The sequence below is a fragment of the Rhinolophus sinicus genome, chromosome 15 (assembly GCF_057876585.1).
Source record: "Rhinolophus sinicus isolate RSI-liver-muscle chromosome 15, RSI-T2T, whole genome shotgun sequence".
In the NCBI taxonomy this organism is placed as follows: Eukaryota; Metazoa; Chordata; class Mammalia; order Chiroptera; family Rhinolophidae; genus Rhinolophus; species Rhinolophus sinicus.
The window spans coordinates 28,141,620-28,165,870 of record NC_142515.1 but is presented as its reverse complement, the minus strand read 5'-3'; the positions used below and the strand labels follow the sequence as shown (position 1 = coordinate 28,165,870).

The 24,251-nt window shown below is 42.4% G+C and overlaps 1 protein-coding gene across 5 annotated transcripts in view; it reads left to right on the top strand.

The window, feature by feature from the left end:
* Positions 1–18,876, top strand: part of PLCE1 (phospholipase C epsilon 1) — a 290,230-nt gene extending 271,354 nt beyond the window's left edge. For 4 of the 5 annotated variants that reach the window (XM_019739784.3, XM_019739792.3, XM_019739811.3 and 1 more), the window contains 9 exons: positions 296–459; positions 1,737–1,998; positions 3,101–3,219; positions 5,555–5,683; positions 8,574–8,783; positions 12,904–13,062; positions 14,858–15,076; positions 15,403–15,614; positions 18,114–18,876. In XM_019739784.3, the coding sequence (XP_019595343.3) occupies positions 296–459; positions 1,737–1,998; positions 3,101–3,219; positions 5,555–5,683; positions 8,574–8,783; positions 12,904–13,062; positions 14,858–15,076; positions 15,403–15,591 (1,451 nt within the window). In that variant the 3' untranslated portion in view covers positions 15,592–15,614; positions 18,114–18,876. The remainder of the gene's footprint in view (positions 1–295; positions 460–1,736; positions 1,999–3,100; positions 3,220–5,554; positions 5,684–8,573; positions 8,784–12,903; positions 13,063–14,857; positions 15,077–15,402; positions 15,615–18,113) is intronic. The other variant, XM_019739801.3, reaches the window with a different exon arrangement.
* The last annotated feature ends 5,375 nt before the right edge of the window (positions 18,877–24,251 follow it).

Below are 24,251 nucleotides of genomic sequence, written 5' to 3'. Positions count from 1 at the left end.
TTATTTGCAAAAGGAGTTTTTAAGTGGCAAAACCTGGGTTGGAGTGAGAACCCTGAGCTTATCCCATACACAGAGCGCTCTGTGAAGACAGGGATTTTGTGTCTTGTAATGAGCTGTATTTCTGATGTCTAACACAGCCTGGCACATAGCAGCCACTCAGTCTATGGAATGAATGGATAGTCATCTCTTCTTCATGCTGAAGCTTAGGGACAACTGATACAAAGTTCCTTTAAACTTTAAATCTATAAAGTGACACTGCAACAAAGTAACAAGCTATACTGACTTTGTTTTGCAGATCTCCCTTTACATTTAAATGCTGCCATGTTTGAGGCCAACGGTGGCTGTGGTTATGTTTTGAAACCCCCAGTGCTGTGGGACAAGAGCTGTCCCATGTATCAGAAGTTTTCTCCTTTGGAAAGAGACCTGGACAACATGGAGCCTGCCATTTACTCTTTAACTGTAAGTGTGGCCCCTGTTGTCAGAAGATAGCAAGGTGCTTAAGCACCTTCCTAAATATGAACTGCTTTTGAATTCAAGGCATTACAAAGTTCACATGTCACAGTTTTTTTCATGCAGGTTTAGTTCCCTAAAGGATTTATCTCTTAAAAGCAGAGCTATGGTTTAGGTATGCTGTCAACAGGCACTATATTTGCCAGTGCCCAGTAGGTGAAGTTATGAGCTCCCTTCTTCACTTACCTACTGAAGGTGGTAATTCTCTCTTCCAGGGCCCTCATCGTCACTCTGAGTGCCTCCCATACAAATTGAGCTCCTGGTTAGAGCAGGTCATCTTAAACTCTAACAAGTTCTTATAAGATCAAGCAGTTATCAATATACTAATACGATTAAATATCTTTCTTTCCCCCTTACAGTTCAAACTTCAGCATTCATGGGCCTTTCCTTATTCCTTTTATTGCCTAATTCACTCAGTATCAAAACTCCACAGACTGCCCTTAACAACAGCAGCTGATAGCTCATCACTCAACTGTATTTCCCCATTCTTTTGCTCCCTCTTAGTGAACAGAGAAAATGACCACCGGATGGGTGATAGGAAAGCGGGATGAAGTAATCACTCTGTCCATTGTTAGAATGTGTCCATTTCCTTCCGAAGGAAGAATGCCAAGCAGCCTCTGCTCACAACACCGGAAACCCCTGAATAAACCCCACTCACAGACTTTCCTACCACCCCAACTGCTTTTCTCTCTCCCTAAGAGTGGGGCAGTAACCCCTCTTCTATTGACCATTTTAGCTAGACTCGAGTAGTTTCATCAGTTTACAGAAGGCTATGAATTAATTTTTAACAACATTCCCTGTGACTTGCTCCAAAACTAAACTATTCAAAAAAATGATTTTGAAGTTATAAAATATACACCTACACCTAAAACATTTTGAACAGCATGTTTGTAACAAATTTGTGGTTACCTTTGCATAGGGTCTCCTCTTCTCTTGCCTTCTTGAGAAACTTAATTTCATCTTAATTGCTTGGTTTTTTAAGAAAGTTGCACACTTTGTTAAAGTTAAAAAGTGAGAGGAGAATGCTATTGACAAAAAAGCTTTCCCATGATTCCAGTCATATGATTACATGATTACAATAATTTTATTAGCAACTTTGTTAATCATTTACCTCATCCATTCCAGAGTGTTCTTTGGGTTTCTTTGCGGAGGGAAGCGGTAAGGTGCAGAGGTTGTCTGTTTCTTTTTTCATCTTCAGCAACATTCATCCTTGTTTCCTCCCTCAGATCGTCTCTGGTCAAAACGTGTGCCCGAGTAACAGCACGGGAAGCCCGTGTATCGAAGTGGACGTCCTAGGAATGCCCCTGGACAGCTGCCATTTCCGCACGAAGCCCATCCACCGAAATACTCTGAACCCCATGTGGAACGAACAGTTTCTGTTCCGGGTTCACTTGGAAGATCTCATATTTCTTCGTTTTGCAGTTGTGGAAAACAACAGCTCGGCGGTCACTGCTCAGAGAATCATTCCACTCAAGGCTTTAAAGCGAGGTAGACGAGCATGGTCCTGATGTTAATACTTATTGTAGCTAAGTGACGGATGCCCAACTCTTCTCTCTACTTTTGTGTATGTTTGAAATTTTACCATTAAAAAGTTAAAAGAAGAGGCAGGAAGAAATAATGCAAATTTGGACACCGTTGAACCTATCTCAAAAGAGATTTTTCTGTTATGTTATCCTAAAATCTGAGGTATTGACAACATTCCTTATGAAGTCTGGCCTGTCCCAGCGCTGCTGATGTTGGCTGTCATTCCCTCACATCCCTCCCCAAATAGCACCCACTGCACTCCTGACATTTCTAAAGCAGAGATTGAAGTGAGGAGAGCAAACCGAGAGGAGGGAGGGTTGGGGTGTAGGGCTGGAATCAATGCCTGGCGGAAGTTCAGTGTCAGAAGCCTGGGTCGATGTTGGGAGCAGAGCAGGGAGGATGGAGAATCCCCGGCAGAGGCCAGAGCTGTTGGCTTTGCTGTGCCCCCCCCCCCTGGAACTTCCGCTTGTCACACCTGTCCAGGCTGTCCGGCACGTCCTCTCAAACCTTGGTGTGCATGGGAGTTGCCTGGGGCTCTTGGTAATACAATGCAGATTCTGATGCTGTAGTTCTGGAATGAGGCTTGAGATTCTGCATTTCTGACAAGCTCCCAGGGATGCTGGCCTGCTGGTCTACTTGGAATACCAAAGTTCTAGTGTATACTTCCTCCCATAGCCACACTCGACTGCCAACCTCTGAGCTCCACAAACACGTTAGACAGTCTCCAACCTTTTGTTCTTCTCCTGTTTCTCATCTCCACTGTGCAAGTAGCACATGGTCCCTGGATTAGTCAGCTCGGGCTGCCATAACAAAGTACCACAGACTGGGTGGTTTCAACAACAGAAATTTATTTTCTCACAGTTCTGGAGGCTAGCAGTCTAGAGACACATTAACTACCACTAAGTGGCCCAAGCCTGTCCCCAGGGGCTGCACTCTCCCAGTGACACCGCCTGCCCATCATCAGGTCTTGTTTCTACCTGTGGTTCCTGGACCCCCTGGGGCATCCTCCTGGCAGATTTCTGCAGTGCATGGCTAACAGGCTTCTCCCCATTCTGCGTTATTCCAGGGTACCGGCACCTTCAGCTGCGAAGCCTCCACAATGAAGTCTTGGAAATCTCTAGTTTATTCATCAACAGCAGAAGGATGGAAGAAAGTTCCTCTGGCAGGACTATGCCGGCCTCTTTGGTAATTAAGTTTTGTTTCACTCAACAGATTGGCAGGGATTGCTATGCTGGAGGTAGGCTTTCTCACAGTCCAGGAAACTGATAATTAGCTCGCAATGGAAATAATAACACTAATGGCTGACACTCAGCACTTGGTAGGTGCAGTACATACACACTAATTCACTTAATCCTCTTGATAACTTCACAAAAGAGCGATTAGTATCATCTCCGCTGTACAGATGAGCAAGGCGAGAGCGAAGTACCTCCGAGGTCACGCAGACATAAACCCCCAGTTCATCTAGTGCCAAAGCCCATGCTTTTAACAAGTACATTATAGTGCCTGCCAGAGAAGTGAGCCAAAAATAACAATGTGGAGAAGAGGCAAATTAAGCAAACCTGCTAGGAAGCATTCAATACTTCTAGAAACTTTCAGCTGGACCCGGAAAATCCTTGGCTTCTTCAGACATCACAGGCGAGCAGGGTGGGGTGTGCCACCAGGTACTGCTGGTGATACGGAACAGATACCTGGCTTGGGGAGAGGCAGAATCTGCGCTCTCGGGGACAGGAGAGGAGCCCCGCAAAAAGTGGCACCATTGCAGAATCAGTGTGTGCCCCAGGGAAGGTTCATGCCCAGTGAAGATTGAGAACCTAAGACTAGTGTTCACCCCAGTAGTGTACGTTTGTTTACTTGAACAAGCAACACTGCTTTAATTGACTGGTGTCATGTGGGGTGCCATGAGGGGTCTCTGCTCCCGCTCCCCATGTAAGAACACAGGACATGGTGAGGCCAAACAAGAACACCCACGGAGCCATAGGTAGGGGAGTCATACCACTATAGTCTCGCTGGCGACTGGGTTGGAGACACAGGAAGGAGGATCCACTTCTCTCTGCCAACCAACCCCACTTGCTAGCTGCAATCTGCGCTTGCTAGCTCAGCCACCATCTTCTTGCTAGCCCCCATTTGCTGCTAGCATAGCCACAGCAGTTATATTAGTGGCCAGTGGCTCACTGGTTACAGCTGACAGCCAACTAGCCACAGCTGATGGCCATCCAATCACAGTTGATGGCCATTTACTACCGAGTGAGCACCTTTCCACGTGAGGGTGAGAGCCTGGAAACTGCACTCCTGGCTCTGTCCCCACCCTGGTTAATTCCATTCTGCTTTCTCTTTAAAGACAAATTAAAAGGGTGTCCACCGATTGCCTCATTACATGTTTAATAATCTGATCACTGTCGTATCAATCTTATACTTCGACATAGTCCTACCAACCCTTGGAAAAGCATCTTATATGCTCACAATGAACACTGCCACTTCCAAATAGCCCTGCTTTCTTCTCTCCTTCTCTTTCCCTCACCTCGTCAGCTTCCTCTCTCTGTCCTCGACCTTGTTTTCTTTGCTTCTCCTCCTTTTCCCTTCAAGGTATGGCCAAGGTTGAGAGCAGCACTTTGGCCAAAGTGGAGGGAGGTATTGCATCGGTCGTTTCCAGAGGAAACAGGAGCAGGGCTTCCTGGTACCTAAGCGCAAGAATCAGGGGCTTTCAGAAAGGCAAGGCCAGGCTTGCTGCCCTACTCTGGGTTGGCTGCCCTCAATGCCTATGAGAGCGGAGGATTCCACGCTGCTGTGAGTGAACTGTTGTTCCTCACAGTGCTTCAGACACTGAATGTGTGGTGTCATTTCCAGCATTACTTCTCCAGCTCTCTGACACCAGCTGGCTGTCACACCTTTCAGTTCAATTTGGACACTGTCCACCTGGAGTTAGCATGAGATCCCACAGGTTAAAGGCTCAGTCCCAGAAGACAACTCACATCTCAGCTGCCACTCACAAGTCCCAAGTTGTGACTGGCACTTCTGACCTACTTCTAGGCTATAAATTCAAGAGACTCCACAACCCCCTCCTCAGCTTCAGTAATTTGCTAGAATGACTCATAGACCTCAGGAAAGTGCTTTACTTGCGAGACTATGTTATTTGTCATCTTACCATCCAAAATTCTAGCCCAGTGCCCTAAAGACGGGTGAAACTCAATAGACACTGTTGAATGTCAGTTCATAAGTAAGGACAAACATACATTTTGGATGTCAGTCCCATCATTATGATGGAAAGAGACACTGTTTTGTAAAATAAATCAACATTTTGGTGGTATGCTGCTAAATATCCTCCCTACACTATTCAGGCAGATGCACCATTGCTTCTTCAACCACAAAAAGATGTGTCAGGTTATAAAAGGATGCTCTGCTTTTGCGTTTACATGTCCTTGTACATACTACATACTAAGAACTAGCACTTCTGTGTTGAATAGAACCTGGAAATTGCATGAGAATGAGAATGAATAGGAAACCATGTGCTCTTCCTTGACAGATGTTTAATACAGAAGAAAGAAAATGTTTGCAGACTCACAGAGTCACGGTGCATGGGGTCCCAGGTCCAGAGCCCTTTACCGTTTTCTCTATAAATGGCAGCACCAAGGCAAAGCAGCTTCTCCAACAAGTAAGTCCCCCGAGCCACCCTACGAATGGTCTGAGGGGATCTTGGTTCCAGTGAAACAATCTACCTTACAGAAGAATTTTTAAGAATTCTTCAGCCACATGAAAACACTGGGCTCAAGAAGGATAAAGACCAGAACGAGTGGCTTTCCCGCCACGTGTGCTCTTTCCCACTGAACCCAGACACGCAGAGCTTACTAGTCAGCCAGAATTTGCACACGAGCTGAATGAATGCTGTTTGTCATTCTAGGAGTTGGATCAGATTCTTAGAGCATAAGGATGGACCACAGGCCAAGAAGACATCTTTGGCCCCTCTAGCATTAGGCCTTCATTTGCATGTTGAAAAGCCCCTTTTTCCCCCTTCCCCTGGCATTTGATCTTGACCTTTGAGGTCCTATACCTCTAATGATACAAAGAGGTGTGGAAGGCCTACAACAAGAGGATGAGAACCTGTTACCCCAAACCCTGTAGCGTAACTGGCCTAAGTCCCCTCATGCTGAGCCACTTCTGCTCTGGATCCCCCAGAGGTCTTGGTGGCTTTCTGCAGGCAGGGACGCTCCCCTGTGGGAGGACTGATAAGACTGAGAAATACAGGAGCAAAGAGCAGCATCCAGAGAGGAAGGCAGCTCCTCGAAAGGGCATGGCAGCTACATGTGTAATTCCTTTTCTCTTCACACTAGAAGCTCCACCCTTGCTTGGCACAGTGGCCTAATATCCTTGCAAACTATTTTGTCCTTAACCATTTCAGAGTTCCTTCTTCTACTTGGGAGTAGGCCAAGGGGAGCCGAGACCAAGGGACATGACCAGGGGGCTCCCCTGAAGTTAGGGCATATGATGAAATGTAATGGGCATTGTAGAATGCTTGAGGGATGAAAACCCATTGATGCACCATATATAATACGTGTTAATAAGTAGTGGTGTCCTTTGAGGGGCAGTATCTATGGACAGGCCAACCTTTGCCCAACATTTTATAGTTAACTTAGAGAAAACAGCTTAAGGGCCAAATTTCAAAGATTATCAAACAGAAGCTACTCCCAAGGTGTTTGCTTTTTAAATCAATCAGTCCGTGAACTTCAGTATCTACCATCACAAAGCACTGTTGGGGTTTGGGAGACGCTATAAAATGTGAAGATATGAAGCAAGAGAATATTCCCATGGGCCACCCATAAAACGCAGCTCATTACTTTGTTGTCACCCCATGCGAACAACCACATGGATGTAATGCAGGACTAAGGAGGGAGGGACACTGGCCCCTCAGGGAGGTGACAATGCCAACAGACCTACTCCTGGAAGCTTCGTGTCCTAAATTATTCCTGTAGTCGTAGTTGTCTTGCATCATAGAATGCAGAGCCCGGCATCAATTACGGACCTAGGGTTGGGGTGAAGAGAGCAGAGTCTTCCTGAGAATCTTCTGCCACCACCATCCTCGATTCATTCTGCTTTTTCTCCAAGTGACACACAGCAGTGCCAGGTATTCAGGAGAAGGGTGTTTGCTTAATCCAGGCCAGATGGTGGCAGCCTTCTCCCGTCACCCACTTCGAGTTTAGCCTTTTGTCAGTAACCCATACAATAGGAGTGAAAGAATACATCCATAAGAGTAACTGTAATGATGGCTAGTGTTTATGAGTTCTCATAATGTGCCCGTTGTGCTTTATAACCACTGCCTCAATCATAAAACAAAAGAAAATTAAGAGGTAGTTACTGAGGAGGTAGATAAAGAATTTTCCTCCCACCTTCTAAATTGTTCTGGCTGGACTAATAATCCAATTAACATGGGACAGATTAACAGGAGAAAATAACCAAATTTATTACGTATGTACCTATAGCGGTTCCATAAGAATATGAGACCCAAGGACAGATCGGCAGTTAATGCTTATATGCCCTCTTGAGCTAAAGAGAAGGGGAGGTTTTGGTGTGACACTTCATAGGGCAGGAAGGCAGTTCTCATGCAGATGGAAAAGCAGGTGTTTGGTAAATAAATGTTTGATGGGGCATCTTTCACAGTGAGACAGAGAGAGGACTTTGTGATTACATAGGTCTTGCTTGGTTCACACCTAGTTCATATGAACCTGTAGTTATCTATAATGATATCCCCCTTCCTGGAGCTAGTCCCGTCTAAGTCCTTTTAGGCAGTAACATGGAAGGTTAAAATTTCTCTCTGAGTCGTTTGTTTCTTGAAAATAACCAGCCTAAAATAATCAGTATCCCAAAAGGCATATTTCAGGATGGCAGACTCTGCTTCCCCTCATTACTCTTACTGTTTCCATTTCATAAGAAGGAACTGAACCTCCAAAGGGTTAAACATCTTGCCCAGCACCTCACAGCCAGTAAGTATTAAAGGCAGACCTCAGACCCAGGTCTGTCTGGCTCCTAAGCCTTGTCTCAACCACTCTGTTTGACTGCCAGGGTCAGTAGCCAACGAAGAAAACAGGCCTCTAGGAACACTGTCAAGAGTTTATTGAAGGGAGAATTCCCAGGAACTTAGATCAAATGCGATTAGAAGATGACTGAGAGATTATCTTGGTAAAAGCTGGATAGGTTCTTTGCCCTAAACCTGTGTTACAAGGTTACAAGAAGCTAAATTCCTAGTTTGGAAAACCTGAAGGTGTTAATTCCATAGGAGCTCGCCTTCCAATATAACTGGGAAAACGAGTTATGCTGCCTGGGGATTATGAATAAATTGTGTCCTTGTCCAGAGTAGACATAAACAATCCTTTTGGACATAAGAGAATCCTTAGACCTTCCAAAAAGAATTATGCAACCCTCCCGAGTAGGTTTCACTTATAAATGGAACCTCAAAGTTATCTGAACCCCACAAAAATAGACATGTTTTGAATTAAAGTTTTTGCCTGCTCCTCAGAGGTGTGCTAAATTTGCCTTTGCTTTATCTTCAGATTCTGACCACTGACCAAGACAGCAAACCTATTGTCACAGACTATTTCTTGATGGAAGAAAAATATTTTATATCTAAAGAAAAGAATGAATGCAGAAAACTACCGTTCCAGAGATCCATTGGTCCAGAAGAAGAGATCATGCAGATTTTAAGCAGCTGGTTTCCAGAAGAGGGATACGTTGGCAGGATTGTCTTAAAAACCCAGCAGGAAGTAAGTGTGTCTGGGCGCAGCCTACACAGGAACAGCCTCATGTCATTAACCACCTCCCCACTGGTTACCTCCCTCAAATTCAGAATTTCTTCTAATTCCAACTTGCTTTATATTATTCTCCTGAAGTACATGTGGAGAGATGATTTTATTCTTCTGCACATAGTCAGAATGTTATCTCTAAGTTACAGAAATTCATGCTAAAAATCATCCCTTATAAAACAAAGCCAGCCAAAACTCAAAGGATTCTTTACACACGTCCTCAGCTGCATGTCCAGTATTTTATTTGTGTGTGTGAAAAGACGTCGTTGTGAGCGTCACAGAACTGTGTATGGCAAGGCCTGTAGGCATTTTGCATTTGGGGGCTGGTTGCCTTCCTGTTAGTGCCTGTTAAATTTTAGCTAATAAAAGGCTCTGTGTGTATACGTAAAACAACAGTATTTCTTCGACACTTCATCACATCACACAAAGTAAGAATAATCTCTCAGCTTTGCTCAGAATTCATACAAAATTACATTCTGTTCACTAATATTCCCGCGATGGTTCCCATGAAGGAAACAAGTACAGTGACTTCGTGTCGGCTCCAGAGTGGTTGGCTCCTGTTGGGATGTGTTGATGGAACCCTTTTTTGTTTCTGAATACGTGCACACTAACTAAACTGCCATTTTTAAAAATGATGGTCAGTTTAAAACATAAGGTTATTGTTCCAGCATTGACAACCATGCCTCATGATATGTCAATAACCAAGCAGTTGAGTCCATTCAACAATTCGATTAAATAAATAGTTATTGAGCACCTGATATGTGCCAGGCCCTGTTCTGGGCACAGGATCTGCTCCTTTGGGGCATGTAACAGAGCGTGACTGGTCAAATGCCCACCTGTGGTCTTTGCTTGTTGGGACACAGTGGTCAAATGTCCACCTGTGGTCTTTGCTTGTTGGGAGACAATAAAGAGCCCACTTTTAGCATCATGTGTTACTTTTTCATTCTGTACTTAACTGTGAACATGGCCTGCGGCCTCGGCAGAACTCCAGCATCTCCTCTGCGACCCAGAGCCACTGCCTCCTTCCCTCCTCGCCTTGCTTTAGACCATAAAATGACACTTCATGTAAGCAAAGAAATGTAATTGTCTCCCAGCTTCCTCTCCCCATCAGACATGCAAATCGCTAAGCCAGAGAAAAAGCAGTGCTAATAACAATAGCTTTCTGAGAAAAATACCACAGGGCTCACCTGGACTTTTGAAGCTGTCTTTAATTTCTCTCTAACTTTTTTCCTATTTCTAATTGTCTTTGCCATATGTAAAAACGTACCCTGTAAGTGACAATTTCAGTGAATTCTTGAAATCATATAGTTGCATAATGGTTTACAGTGTTTACAGCTCTCCAGCACTCTCTATTTTGAATGATCTCATGATACAATGGAAACCATTCTCCACATAACAAGGAAACGGAGGTTCAGAGAGGTTAAATCACAACAGGGTGAGAAGTAGAAAGAACTGGAGTCTCATGGCTTCCAGCTCAGTGTTGTTTCCACCATCCCCTGTGGCCCAGGCTGGCGTGTCAGTCCTCGTAGATCATCCACACCCAGCACTGTGGGAGGCAGTGGGCAGGAGGAAATGTGAGCGGGCTGTTGAGTGGGCCTTTCTCATATGGTTGGAAGGGCTGGGGCAGTTAGGGAAGCCCATGTGCAATTTAAAATGTGTACGACAACAGGCAGTAGTTTTCTCAGCACTAAATGTTTAATAAGGGCTGGTGGAAGAGAAACATTTTGAAGAAAAAGGGGGATAAATTAGCAGAGAAGGCAAACAAGCATTTTCTGATGAATGGAATACAGCAAACTCCTTTATATGCCTTTGTTGGGAGGAGATTTTTGAAACAACTGAAATGTATCTCAAAAGATAACAAATCACATTTAATGTATCTAGGTTTACCTGGTGCATAGTGGCACACAGGACAGATTTACTGGTGGGATAAATGAATTCAAGAATTACTGAATGCAAGCAGGCACTAGAATAGTTGATAGATTAGAGTTGTAAGTATTTTCATTTATTTTACTCTGTGGAACTACTAAGATATATAAGCAGTTTGCCCATATATTAAAAGTCCCCACACAGCTCTCTGTGACCTGTCAAGCTGGCAAGTGTCACATCTTCCTGTGGTCAGTATGCCCTCCTCTGACACCTGCTGGATTTGAAATCAAACATGACTCTGCCACATATTAGACGACCTTGGAGAGTTCATCTGACTCCTGTAAATCTCTGTGCCCTAATGTGTAAAATCTGTAATAGAAACTACCCTGCTTGACTCAAAAAGACTGTCAAAGTACTCATGCCAAACACATAGACAATTCGTAGGGAAATGCTTAGTAAACTGTAAAGGGCTGTACGAGTGATGGCTACTGTTACAGTCGTTACCTGTGGTTTCCATTGCAACTGAAAATTCCTTAAAAATAAATAAGCTCTGAGTGGGGTTCTAAGGAACTCCTTTAAAAATAAAAGTGCATGGCTGTCAGGATAGTTTATGTGGCCGTTAGAACCTTTTTTGGTTTTTGCTTGCTTGCTTCCTGGTTTTCAGGGCCCTGAAAATTATGTCATGTGAATTACCACCCAACCCCACTCCCTGAGGTTAAGTATATTGTGGTCAATGCAATGACATATAATCCGGTAAAATCTGTAGGAATTGACATGGTGACCACAATATTTTAAGTGGGGAGAAAAAACAAGGTGTTGAACAGTATAGGAAGTCAAGTACAAACTAATTTTATGTAATAAAAATAGACAATAACTCTCCCCCACCCACCCGTAATATAATGAATGGGGTCCAAAATCTTCAGTCATGTCAATTGTAGGGACCACGACTGCAAGATTAATGAAATGATTGGGGGGAGCCTGTGTGGCTGGTTGGCAAGAAGCTCCAGGAGCTACTAGTCCTTTCTGGTCCTGGCTAGTTTGGTGCCACCTGGTGGCAGTTGTCCATTTTGACTTGAATATTAATGGGGACAATTATGCGTCCCGAGGCTGTGGAATTTTCAGGACAGGGATGATTCTTGGGTTCTTCTGGCTGGTTAACACCACTGCGGGGGCCTGATCTGAGGACATTAGGCTAGCAGAATGCTGGGATTGGAGGACCTTCCTGCCAAATCCTCGCTTCCTGAGATGGGTTGCCTAGTGCGTACTTGCCTTGCCTCTCCTTCTCTTTCCTGCCCCTCATGCTACTCTCATTTGAGAACAGGGTTAACAAACAGGAGCCATTTGACAATCACATTTTATCTAAATTCACATAATTCCAGGATTTCATTGTACATATCTATTCACATACACAAAAATACATTTATATATCCATAGCAGATGTTTAGAAGGATGTATAACCTAACAGTGTTTTTTATGGAAAATGAGAGAGAGAAGGAAAAAAGGTGAGAGTGGGAAGAGTTTGCCTTTTTACTGATTTATTTCGGTACTGTTTGAAAATGTTTAATAAGATATGTATGTCTATCGATATATCTAACTACATTATACATATATATATATATGAATAATTGTATATGTAAAATTTACTGGAAGCCAATTCACCAAAAGCCAATCAACCTGATGACCAATTCTCATAATTATTTTTTCAATATCCATTCCAATGTGCCTTACCTCCAGCCATAGTTTTAGCCTTTTGACTGTGGATTTTGTTCTTCTAGCCTGACTGAAGGTCAGTCTCACATTTCAGATGCCTAGCATTTCTTATGAGAATGGGTGGGTTTTCTCTTACATTTAATTTACTGTGTTCTTATGTGGCTTTCGGTATTTGCCAAATGGTATATTATTATTTTACAAATGTATCTACAGTTGATCTGGACTCACACTCCACAGCTATAAATAGAAGCAGGTCTACTGGCTTTCCCTGGGCCAGACCTTATCGGTTTGTGAACATCAGCAGAAACACTTACAGAACTTTCTTTCTCTAAGGCATGTATGTCCTCTTAGCATCGTTTATGAGATATTAACTAGTGTGTGCAATACAAAGCTAAGGAGTTGTGTCACAATGGCAAGACATGGCTCAAATTTTTGTTGGGTTGTCCTTCCCTTATTCTGTATCATCTCACCACTTACTCATACTTTTGTTCTTTTTATAACATAGAACCTAGAAGAGAAAAGCCTTGTTCAGGATGACAAAGAGGTGATCCTGAGCTCGGAGGAGGAGAGTTTCTTTGTCCATGTGCATGATGTTTCGCCAGAACAACCTCGAACAGTCATCAAAGCACCCCGCGTCAGCACCGCGCAGGACGTCATTCAGCAGGTCAAAGCCCCTCCCCTCCCCTCAGTCCTGTCCTCAGTGTAAATTAGTGGGTCAGATCAGATGTCAGCTCATTTTAGGAATGAAGTTCTAGGCCAATGGGGACCTGAAAAGGGAGAGTGTGCCTCTTCAGGCTGGGAAATATTACCATGTTTCCCCAAAAATAAGCCCGAGCCGGACCATCAGCTCTAAGGTGTCTTTTGGAGCAAAACTTAGTATAAGACCTGGGCTTATTTTAATATAAGACCTGGTATAATATAATATAATATAATGTAATGTAATGTAATGTAATATAATATAATATAATATAATATAATATAATATAATATAATATAATATAATATAATATAATATAATATACCTGGTCTTATATTAATTTTTGCTCCAAAAGATGCATTAGAGCTGATGGTCCAGCTGGGTCTTATATTCAGGGAAACACAGTAGGTCATCCCTTCAGATACTTCCTTAGTGTCTGCTGTGAGTCAGGCTCTCTATGCAGCACTAATAATACATTTAGGAGGCAGCTGTGCAGAGTAATTTCATGGTCCCAGAAATGCCTAAGCCAATACCTAATGAGCATCTCTCAAGGTCCATCAGAGGACAAGCAGGAGGCCTGCTCTGCCCCTCTCCCCTCCTCTGTGGCATGCGTCTCTGTGTACAGTTGTAAAGAACTGTATTTCCTTTCTTTGAAGCCTTGTCAGGCTTTGTGTTTGTTAAACACCCGTTTGAGAAGTGGTATAGCATAATGGTTAATTAACACAGATTCTACTAGATCCAGTAGCTCCAGATTGAAATCCCAGCTCTACTTTACAAGCTCTGAGATCTTGGGCAAGTTATTTAATATCTGTACCTTAGTTCTAATGGTGTACTGGTAAACTGGCTTCTTAAAAAAAAAAGTTTTAACAATAAAAATTAAAAAACAAAGCTCTGATTTGCAGTGTTTGCCAGTTTCTGTTGTATAAATACTCCCACCCTGATTTCACTAACGCGCTCCAGCTGGCTCCAGCATGCTGCTATGTGGTAAGTTACCACACAGATACCATGGAGATAGTATAATAGAACTTCCCTCACCGAGTTGTGATTATTAAGTCAGTAAATATATGTGAGCTGTATAATGCCTCGCACATAAGCACTGTTTAAATGCTATTGGCTATTATTGCATGGTAATTTGGTTAATATTAACCTCCATTATAGGTTTTGAACTCCAAGAGTACCCAGATGTATGTTTCTTTTGTGCACTTTTGTGTCTCCAAAGTATAATACAGTATCTGGGACACAGTAGGCCCTAACTAAACATTTGATGCGTGGACAAATACATAAGTGAGAGATAATCTTGTACTAAATGAGAAGTGAGACCGAGTACATTTTAAAATGCCTTCAATTTCTAAGACTCTTTGGTGCAGCGACAGCGTAGTGGGACAGAGAGGCGTCTGAGGGTCAGGATTCAGGCCCCTCAGTGTCTGCGTGACCTTGGTGTCTCTGAGCCTCACTGCACAGACAGCCCATTTCAAGTCGTTATTCTACTCTCAGCTGTGCATCCTCTGGCATCTGCTTAAGTTCCCAGTCTGGAATGGGGATAATAATACCTAAATCACGGGCTGTTGTGAAGCTAAATGAGGTAATGTAGGAAAGTACGTGATAAGCTACAACCACCCAAGTGTAAAATGAGGAGTGGATCTGAAAAAGCCCCTCCATCTCTAAAAGTTGATGAGTTTTCCACCTTCAGGTTTCATTTACAATGGATGCAGGTGTTGGAGACACTGAGGCTTTATCCAGTTTATCCTAATTCATCTTTCAGACCTTGTGCAAAGCCAAATACTCCTATAGCATCCTGAGCAACCCCAACCCAAGCGACTATGTGCTTCTGGAAGAGGTGGTGAAAGACACTTCGAACAAGAAGTCTGCCACCGCGAAGTCCTCGCAGCGGGTCCTTTTGGATCAGGAGTGTGTGTTTCAAGCCCAAAGCAAGTGGAGAGGTGCAGGAAAATTCATCCTGAAGCTAAAGGAGCAGGTGCAGGTAAAAGTCATGGTGTTTTTTTTCTCTTCACTAATTATTTGATTTTCATAACTATGCTGTAATCAGACGTGGGAGATAGTGAAATCTCGGAAAAGGTTTCTGAGTCAAGGAATTTAGCGGTGAGAAAATTGTTTGGCTTTGTTTTCACTGTGGGAAAATAAAAGTCTTCCCCTCTGGGGTTAAGCAATCCTGAGAGGGGAGTCCCTCAGCCTTTCTTTCCAAAGCTCTCCGGACAGAAGAGGGAAGGGTTCTTTCTGATATCATGTCAGGCAACGGAGGGCCTCGGCTTTATCCTAGTACCAATGGAGAGTTCTTGTTTTCCACAGGCATCCCGAGAGGACAAAAGAAAAGGCATTTCTTTTGCAAGTGAATTCAAGAAGTTCACCAAGTCAACGAAACAGCCCCGAGGAGTCCCATCACCTTCTCAGGTCTTGGCCTCAGAAAGCGTCCAAAACAAGGAGGAAAAACCTGTGGGAGGCTTGTCCTCCAGTGACGCGATAGACTATCGACCGTGACCACAGGTAGCATGTTTTACCAGGTACATGAAGTCAGTGCACCGTTCGGCAATGGGTCAACTTACACTGCTTTGTAAGGCATAGTTTACGCAGTTATCTTTTGTCTTTTCCGAATGGACAGTGTCCCCTAAGGGAGGTAGGCATGGTACCAAAACAAGAAAAGTGCTCTGAAGATATGTGTACCTTCAGCATTTAAACGTTAGACCTCCTTATTCTGTAGATAACTCAACAAAGGCCCCCAGAGGACAGCCAATTTGCCCAAGCTACTACACCAGCCTTATTTCGTCAGATACTGAACTGTCTTAATTATTGGTAACTCACATAAATACTCTTGAGGGGCTGCTTTCAGCTTTCACTCCTTTGGATTTATATAGTTTTATGGTTTTACAATTTAGGTTTGATTCGGCCTCCCCCACCTCAACTCCTTCCGCCTCATTTAAAAAAATAAAAATCTGTCATTCAGGGCAGGATGATTAAAAAGCAAGCAAAATAACAGAACTGCTATAAATGAGGCCTTTGCTTGCCAGCCCCGCCGGTTGGCATTCACATGCAGGGTAACTTTCATTCTACCTTCAAACAAATTACTTAGATGAAACCTGAATTGTTTTAAAGCAGCAGGTGAGGAAACAAAACATAGATTTCTTCTTTTCACGTAGTTTCTTAACGAACCCAAGGGACTATGAAAGCCTCCTTTTTACCTATTGTGTTGTAGTTCTAAGATTTAAAATGCAGAAGAGACAAAAATAAAAAATAAAATTCACACAAGACCAGCAGCACAGGGAAGTTCGCTGTTGCTTACACAGCAGAGCGTCATCATCTGTCTGTCTCAGTCTGGAATTCCTTACATAGAATTGTAGAAGCTCACACTCAAAGAATTCATTGATACCTCTTCACAGAGCCAACTATGATGTATAACAGCCCAAAAGAAGGCCCGGTATGTTGAGTCCATGTTTCTACATTTAAGGAGAAACTCCTAAACTAATTGGTGCCCGCATTACACTTACAAAGCTCTTGCCAAAACAACAGACAAAGCCAAACACAGGAAATCATCTCCACCAGAGTATCTGCACATCTAGCTACTCTTCACAGTCAGAGTTGTGTAGGTTCTGTAAGCAAAGGCTCATTGGAAAGAAAGGCTGTATGGCGCAGTCCACACCACATCGCCTCAGCTAATAGTGAATATGCACAGTGCTGAAGCTCCTGGCTGCCCAGGCCCTGAGAAGCTTCAGCACCCTTTCTCCGTTGTTGGGATCCAGTTGGTATCCCAATGTTTTTAAGTTCCAAACTCACTTCCTTTTCTGCTCTGTGTCACTCAGACAACCAGTGCCTTCTCCAAAAGCCATGAGCTTTCGGACTAAGCACCAATGTTGAGCCTCTAACTTAGAAAATGACTCACCATTGTAGAGGGTCTGTGAACAGGCTGAAAGGATCACAATTTAAAATACTGTTTTCTGTATCAAGAATTTAGCATCAAATAAATCATAGGGGTGATAATGTTATTCGTATCTCTGTATTATAACCTCTGTCGTGATATAGTGAAGTTACACTCTGCACATAAGCCCTCATTATGCTATAAGATTACATTAAGTACATAAGAACACAACTCCACCAGAAATCTGACTTAAAAATAATATGCTTATATGTGGTGATGGAAGGAGAACTAACTCTGGGTGGTGAACACACAATGTGATACATAGATGATATATTACAGAATTGTACACCTGAAATCTATGTAACTTTACTAACAATTGTCACCCCAATAAACTTTAATTTAAAATAAAAATAATAATATGCTTGCTATAATGAGCATTACCAATTGCTCATATTTTAGGAGAGAGTAGGGAGGATAGTTGTGATTTAAACGAATGCCCTTGGACTCAATTTTCCTGTAGCAAGGTAACTTTCAGAATCATCCAGCTGACCTTGACTTTGCTTAAACTTGGGGAAGCTTCTCTAAAAATTGCATGGGTACATCTATGGGAATATACAGCCCATGTTAAGAACTCCTTTAAAAATGGTATATCCAAGAGAGAGCACTTATGAAAAAGGAAAGGCCTTTCTGGACATGCTAGAAGAAAACAAGTTTAGTATTTTTACTGCTTTCTGAGTAACATATTTCATATATTTGTTTTAAAATTTTTACCTCTAAAGTTTCAAGTGTTAACCCTTTGTAATACTCTAAGAATTTCTAAACAATTATTTACCTTACTTTTATTGGAATTAATAAATATAGTTGTTGAAGAATTCCACCTTTTTAAAAAGAAGTTGAACAGTTTGATTGTGCTTTAAAAAATCTTTCTAAAGAACATGGTGTTCCAGGACAGAAATGGGCTAACATTCCACCTCCTAGGGACATCATGTTACAACATTGTGAGTTTATAGGAAATAGTCTCATCCCAAACCAGCCACCAGAACTGTGGGTTACTATTGGTCAAAGGACACTAAACCCTTGCTGCATTGTAAATGTTTCTGCTCCTTTATTTACAATATATTAACAAGCCTATATGTATACAACTTTACAGGTGATGATCTTTGGGCAAGAATTTAAAGTCAAGAACGAACATGATGGAAACAAATATAATTTCCTTGTTTTCATTCGACTTAAAACTGGAAATTGATGATTTCTTAACCGAAGCCTTCTTCACACATGACGTGAATTCCACACTGAGGACAAGCAAAATGGCACAGGGCTAGTTACCAACCATTTTCCTGATGAATGACACAAAGAAGCCCAGGAGATTCCCACTTTACAAAAAAAAAAAAAAAAAAAAAATTGCTAAGCTTGCAATAATTGACTTAGAACAGGTGTCAGCAAACTGACTGTAAAGGGCCAGACAGTAACTATTTTAGGCTTTATGGGCCATACGTTCTCTGTTGCAACTACTCAGCTCGGCTGTCGTAGTGCAAAAGCAGCCGTAGAAAATAACACATGAATAAGCATGGCTGGGTTCCAATAAAACTACTTATAGACACTGAAATTGGAATTTCGTACAATTTTTGTATATCACAAATATTCCTCTTTGGATTTTTTTCTCAAGCATATAAAATTTAAAAACTATTCTTAATTCAAGAGCCACACCAAAACAGGTGGCAGGCTGAATTTAGCCCAACGGCCATAGTTTGCTGACTTGACTTAGAAAACTGGGACTAAGAGGCACAAAGGTCTGAAAACAAGCAAGCTAGTTTAGTCATACATTTTAAGGCTGAGCATTGGAAGCTTCTGGGCATTGCAAATGTAAATATGTCCCATAAGATTCATTAAAGAGTAATGCAATTTAGTTTCTATATTGTGTACCATAGTGTACTCTTCTTGAGGATTTCTTTTTACGTATAGAGTGATTTGGCGTCTTTTGTTTTTGTTTTTTTAAGTTTATTGCTTATATATTCACAGATTATTCCACTTTTGGTTTTCACAAAATTAATTTAGAATAACGTGTAATTTAATATCTACTGAGTTGTAACATCTTAACAAAAAACTTAACCATTTTTTAAAGCAAAAGTAGATTGAGTTGGTGTTTAAATTTATTTATTTTGCAAGGTTTGTACTTACACTGTACTTATATATTTATTATACAGAGCTTTCTTGATATTGCTTATGAATTGGAAACATTAGTGGTTCTATCTCACTATTTGAAGACAAATCTCATAAAAAGAAAATGTATGCTCTGAATCCCTGAAATGGGCCAGAATTTCATGTAAAAAAGCTTCATTTTCACCTCTGATTCATTGAAGAGCTACTGATCCAAGTCATACTTACCACTTAATATAAATTATTTTTAAAACTTTGCAGCGGAAAAGTATCATGTAAGTGTAAAGCATTCTTATTCTTAGTATGGAGCAAATTATAACTTTTAAAATGAAATATGTGTTCCTCTAAAGTAAAATCCAAATTTTATCTATTGATATTAAAATTTGACATTTTTTTTCCAAATTATAAAACACACTAAAAATCCTAAACTTTGCTTTGAGAAGTTTTTTTTACCAATTAAAAAAAAAAAAATAAAACAATCCCCAAGTTCTTTGCATATTCTAGAAACAGAAGTGTTAAAAATATACCACTCAGCTTTCATGTTATTGGAAGTTCTTACTGACTCAAAAAGCTTTAATGTTATAAGAACCTGTGGGGACAGAGCCCCAGAGCGCAGCTTCCAGGCTCTCGGCCTCACGTGGAGGGGTGCTGGCTTAGGTAAATGGCCATCAACTGTGATCGGATGGCCATCAGCTGTGGCTCGTTGGCCATCAGCTGTAACCAGTGAGCCACTGGCCACTAATATAACTGCTGTGGCTACGCTAGCAGCAAAATGGGGGCTAGCAAGAAGATGGTGGCTGAGCTAGCAAGAGCGGATTGCAGAGAGACGGATGCCGCCAGCAAGAATATAGTGATATGACTCCCCTACTTATGACTCCGTGGGTGTTCCTTTTTGGCCTCACCATATCCTGTGTTCTTATGTGGGTAGTGGGAGCTGAGACCCCGCAGGCCGCCCCGCATGACACATGGCGCAGCGGGCAGGGTCCCCCGCATGACAACTACTATTTGCTTTTCTGCAGAATTCAAGCTATTCCAATTTGATGTACTTTGTTACAGGTTTCTTTTTATTTTTTAAAAGATTTTATTAAAATATAGCTAACAGTTATATACCATGGTTATTCAACATTTATATACCTGAAGTAGTGATCACCATGCTAAGTCCAGCAATGATCGGACACTGTACCAAGCTATCACAATGTTATTGACTATATTCTCTATGCTGTGCATTGTATCTCCATGACTTATTTGTTTTATACCTGGAAATTTGGACCTCTTATTCCCCTTCACCTTTTCCCCCCTTTTTTAATTTTTCAATCACAGGTAACATTCAATATTACTTTGTATTAATTTCAGGTGTACAGCACAGTCGTTAGACATTTATGTAATTTAAGAAGTGATCCCCTGACTAGTCTAGTACCCACCTGGCACTACACAGTTATTACCATATTATTGACTATATTCCTTATGCTTTACTTTACACCCCCATGACTGTTTTGTAACTATTAGTTTATACTTCTTAATCCCTTCACCTTTTCCGCCCTGCCCCCAAACCTGTCCCATCTATCACCCTGATAAATCTAGTACCCATTTGACACCATACAGAGTTACTACAATATTATTGACTGTATTCCTTATGCTATACCCTACATCCCCATGACTACTGTGTAACAACCAGTTTGTACTTCTTAATCCCTTCTTTCACCCACACCCTCAAGCCCCCTCCCTTCTGGCAATCATCAAAATGTTTTCTGTATCTATGAGTTTGTTTCTGTTTTATTTTGTTCTTTACGTTCCACATATAAGCAAAATCACATTGCATCTGTCTTTCTCTGTCTGACATACTCCACTCAGCATAATATCCTCCAGGTCCATCCATGCTGCCGCACATGGCAAGAACCCATTCCTTTCCAAGGCTGAATAATATTCCATTGTATATATACCACCTCCCCTATCCATTCATCCATCAACAGACAGCCAAGCTGCCTCCACATCTTGGCCATTGTAAACAATGTTGCAATGAACAAATGGATGCATATGTCCCCTTGAAGGAGCATTTGGGTTTCTTCAGATAAATACCCTTAAGTGGAATCCTTGTCTCTTGTATAGAATTTATTTTAAAGTCTATTTTGTCTAAGTATTGCTACCCCAGCTTTTTTTGGGTTTTTTTCATTTCCATTTTCATGAAATATCTTTTTCCATCCCTTTACTTTCTGTGTGTCTTTCAAACTGAAGTCTTTTGGAGGCAGCACATGTAAGGGTCTTGTTTTCTTATCCACTCAGTCCTCCTATGAGCATTTAATCCATTTACATTGAAAATAATTGGTGATAGATATGTACCTATTGCCATTTTATTATTCATAATTTTGATCTTTTTTTTCATCATAAAGAAGTCCCTCTAAGATTCCTTGTAATACTGGTTTGGTCGTGATGAACTCTTTTAGCTTTTTCTTGTCTGGGAAGCATTACTATTCTAAATGATAGGTTTGCTGGGTAGGTAATTTTGGTTGTAGGTCCTTGCTTTTCACTATGGTGGAGTATTTTGTGCCAATCCTTTCTGAACTGCAAAGTTTCTGTTGAGAAGTCAATTGACAATCTTATGGGCGTTCCCTTATAATATACTAGTTGCCTTTCTCTTGCTGCTTTTGGGATTCTCTGTCTTTAACCTTTACCATTCTAATGTGTCTTGGTGTGGGCCTCTTTGGGTTCATTTTGTTTGGGACTATGTGCTTCCTGGACTTGTATGTCTATTTCCTTTGCCAGGTAGGGAAAATGTTCAGTTGTTATTTCTTCAAATAGATTCTCAATCCCTTGATTTCTCTCCTCCTTCTGGAACCCCTATGATGCAAATGTTGTTACACTTGATGTTGTCCCAGAGGTCTCATAAATTATCCTTATTTTGGATTCTTTTATCTTTTTGCTGTTCTGATTGGGTGTTTTCTGCTACCTTGTCTTCTAAATCACTTATTCAGTTCTCTGCTTCATCTAGTATGCTGATGATTCTTTCTAGTGTATTCATTTATTTTATTCTTCACTTCTGGCTGGTTCTTTTTTATGGTTTCTATGTCCTTTTTAGATTTCCTATCTCTTTGTTAAAGTTCTCACTAAGTTCCTTGAGCATCCTTATAACCATTGTTTTGAACTCTATCTGGTAGGTTGCTTGCTTCCATTTTGTTTAGTGCTTTTTCTGGAGTTTTCTCCTGTTCTTTCATTTGGGGTGTATTTCTTTGTTTCCTCATTTGGGATGCCTTTCTGTTCCTATGAATTAGGTAGATCTGCTAGGGCCCCAGTCTTGGCCAGGTGGCCTTATGTAGTAGGTGCTCTGTGGGGCCCAGTGGCACAATTTCCCTGGTCACCTCTTCCGGGTGCCCCAGAACTGTCCCTTGTGTGGGATATGTTGCCCTCTTGTTATAGATGAGCCTTCGTTGCTATATGCATGCCCGTGGTTGGGATTGACCTTCAGGCTGACTGGCAGTACAGTTTGGCCATGTTCACAGCTTACAGGCTGCTGTGCAGGGTGGGGCTTAACCCACTGAATGGGATTTGCCCCAGAAGGCTCTGGTGCCTGTTGAGACTGCCCTTTAGGGGTACCACTTGTGGGGCTAATTGGTCAGTGCTCTGCTGTGCTCTGAAGCCAACCTCTAAGTATGTTAGTTCTGGAGCCTCTTGGGAGGGGTTCTGCTGCAGACACAGGTCAGCCACTGTCTGTAACCGGCCAGGGACTACCTGGTAAGAGCTACAAAGTGATCTTGAGTTGTTCGCTACCTGTGCTAACACTGGAGGTACGTGGGAGGCCATGCTGCAAACCGAGGATGTCTGCCACCAGTACCAGGCCTAGGGTAGCTCTGCAAAATGCCAGGACATCCCGAGGCCAGCTCTCACCTTTCAGCTACCTTAAGGTTCAGCCACTGATAAAGCCTTGTATGGTACACGAGTTGAGTGAGACAAAGTCTCAGGGATTCACTAGAGTGGGAAGAGTTGTGGTCACCAGGTTAATGTAGATTCTGGTTCGGTGCCAGTGCTGAGCCTGGAGCGACTCAGCAAGTCTCAGAGCACACGGAGGCCAGTCCCACATGGGGCCTGTAGACCGAGTTTTCCAAGAAGAAGTGCAATGCGGCAGGACTGGCTGCACCGAGAAAGTACCTCCAGCATTGGGGGAGTTGGGTAGGTTAGGGCCCCAGTGGAGCTCACCAGACCAATCAGATTCAGATTTTGCCGTAAACGTAGGGGGCGGACTCAACACAGGAAAGATGGCAGCCAACTGAAGGCTGCATGGAAGGACCCACACAGAGATAATGGTGACTGTCCACCAGTCCTTGCCGAAGCCATACAACTCAGTCTGCCCTCCGTATGCCTCCAACACCCGCCCCCCGAGTTACTGTCCCTCCGCTGGAGCCCAAGGTAAGTGCTTGTGAGTCTGTGCATGGACCAATTAAGAGGACGAGGATGCCTGGGTTTCCCAGTGCTTTCTGTCCCACCCAGCTGGTTGGAATCCCCAGTTTTTTCACAGCCGGATGTTTTGGGGGGCTCTGCTTCCTGGCACCAGTATGCTGGGCTGGGGAGGCCAGTGTGGGGCTGCGGTCTCTCACTCCTCCAGGGGGATCCTCTGCGGCCGAGCTGTCCCTCCTTATTCTCAACACCACACACAGGTGTGAGGCAGGCCCGTTCCACGTCCCTACCATGCCTATCAGTCTCAGTGTGGCTTCTTCATGTCCTTAGTTATAAAACTGTTCAGCAGATTTCAGATGGTTCTCCAGGTTGATTGTTCTATAATTCAGTTGTAATTTTAATTTGTTCATGGAAGGAAGCAGGCATAATGTTTATCTACTCCACCATCTACAGGTTTCTTTTTAAATCAAATAATTCTGTAACAAATACACATGCTGCCTCGTTTTAAAAAGTTTTCCAGGATCACTTTATGAAGCTTCTACAAACTAATCAGAATTCTCCCCTCTGGTTCTGCTTACTTACCATGTACTGAAAACTGAGTTGCTATCTAATTAGAGTCAAAATGAAAACTGCAGAGTAATGAGATGAAAAGCAAAACTAGTCTCCCCAGGTTTATCATTTGGCCTTGACTCTTTTTAAGCTCCACCCTACCCCACCCCACAGCCTTTAACATAGTTGATTTGGC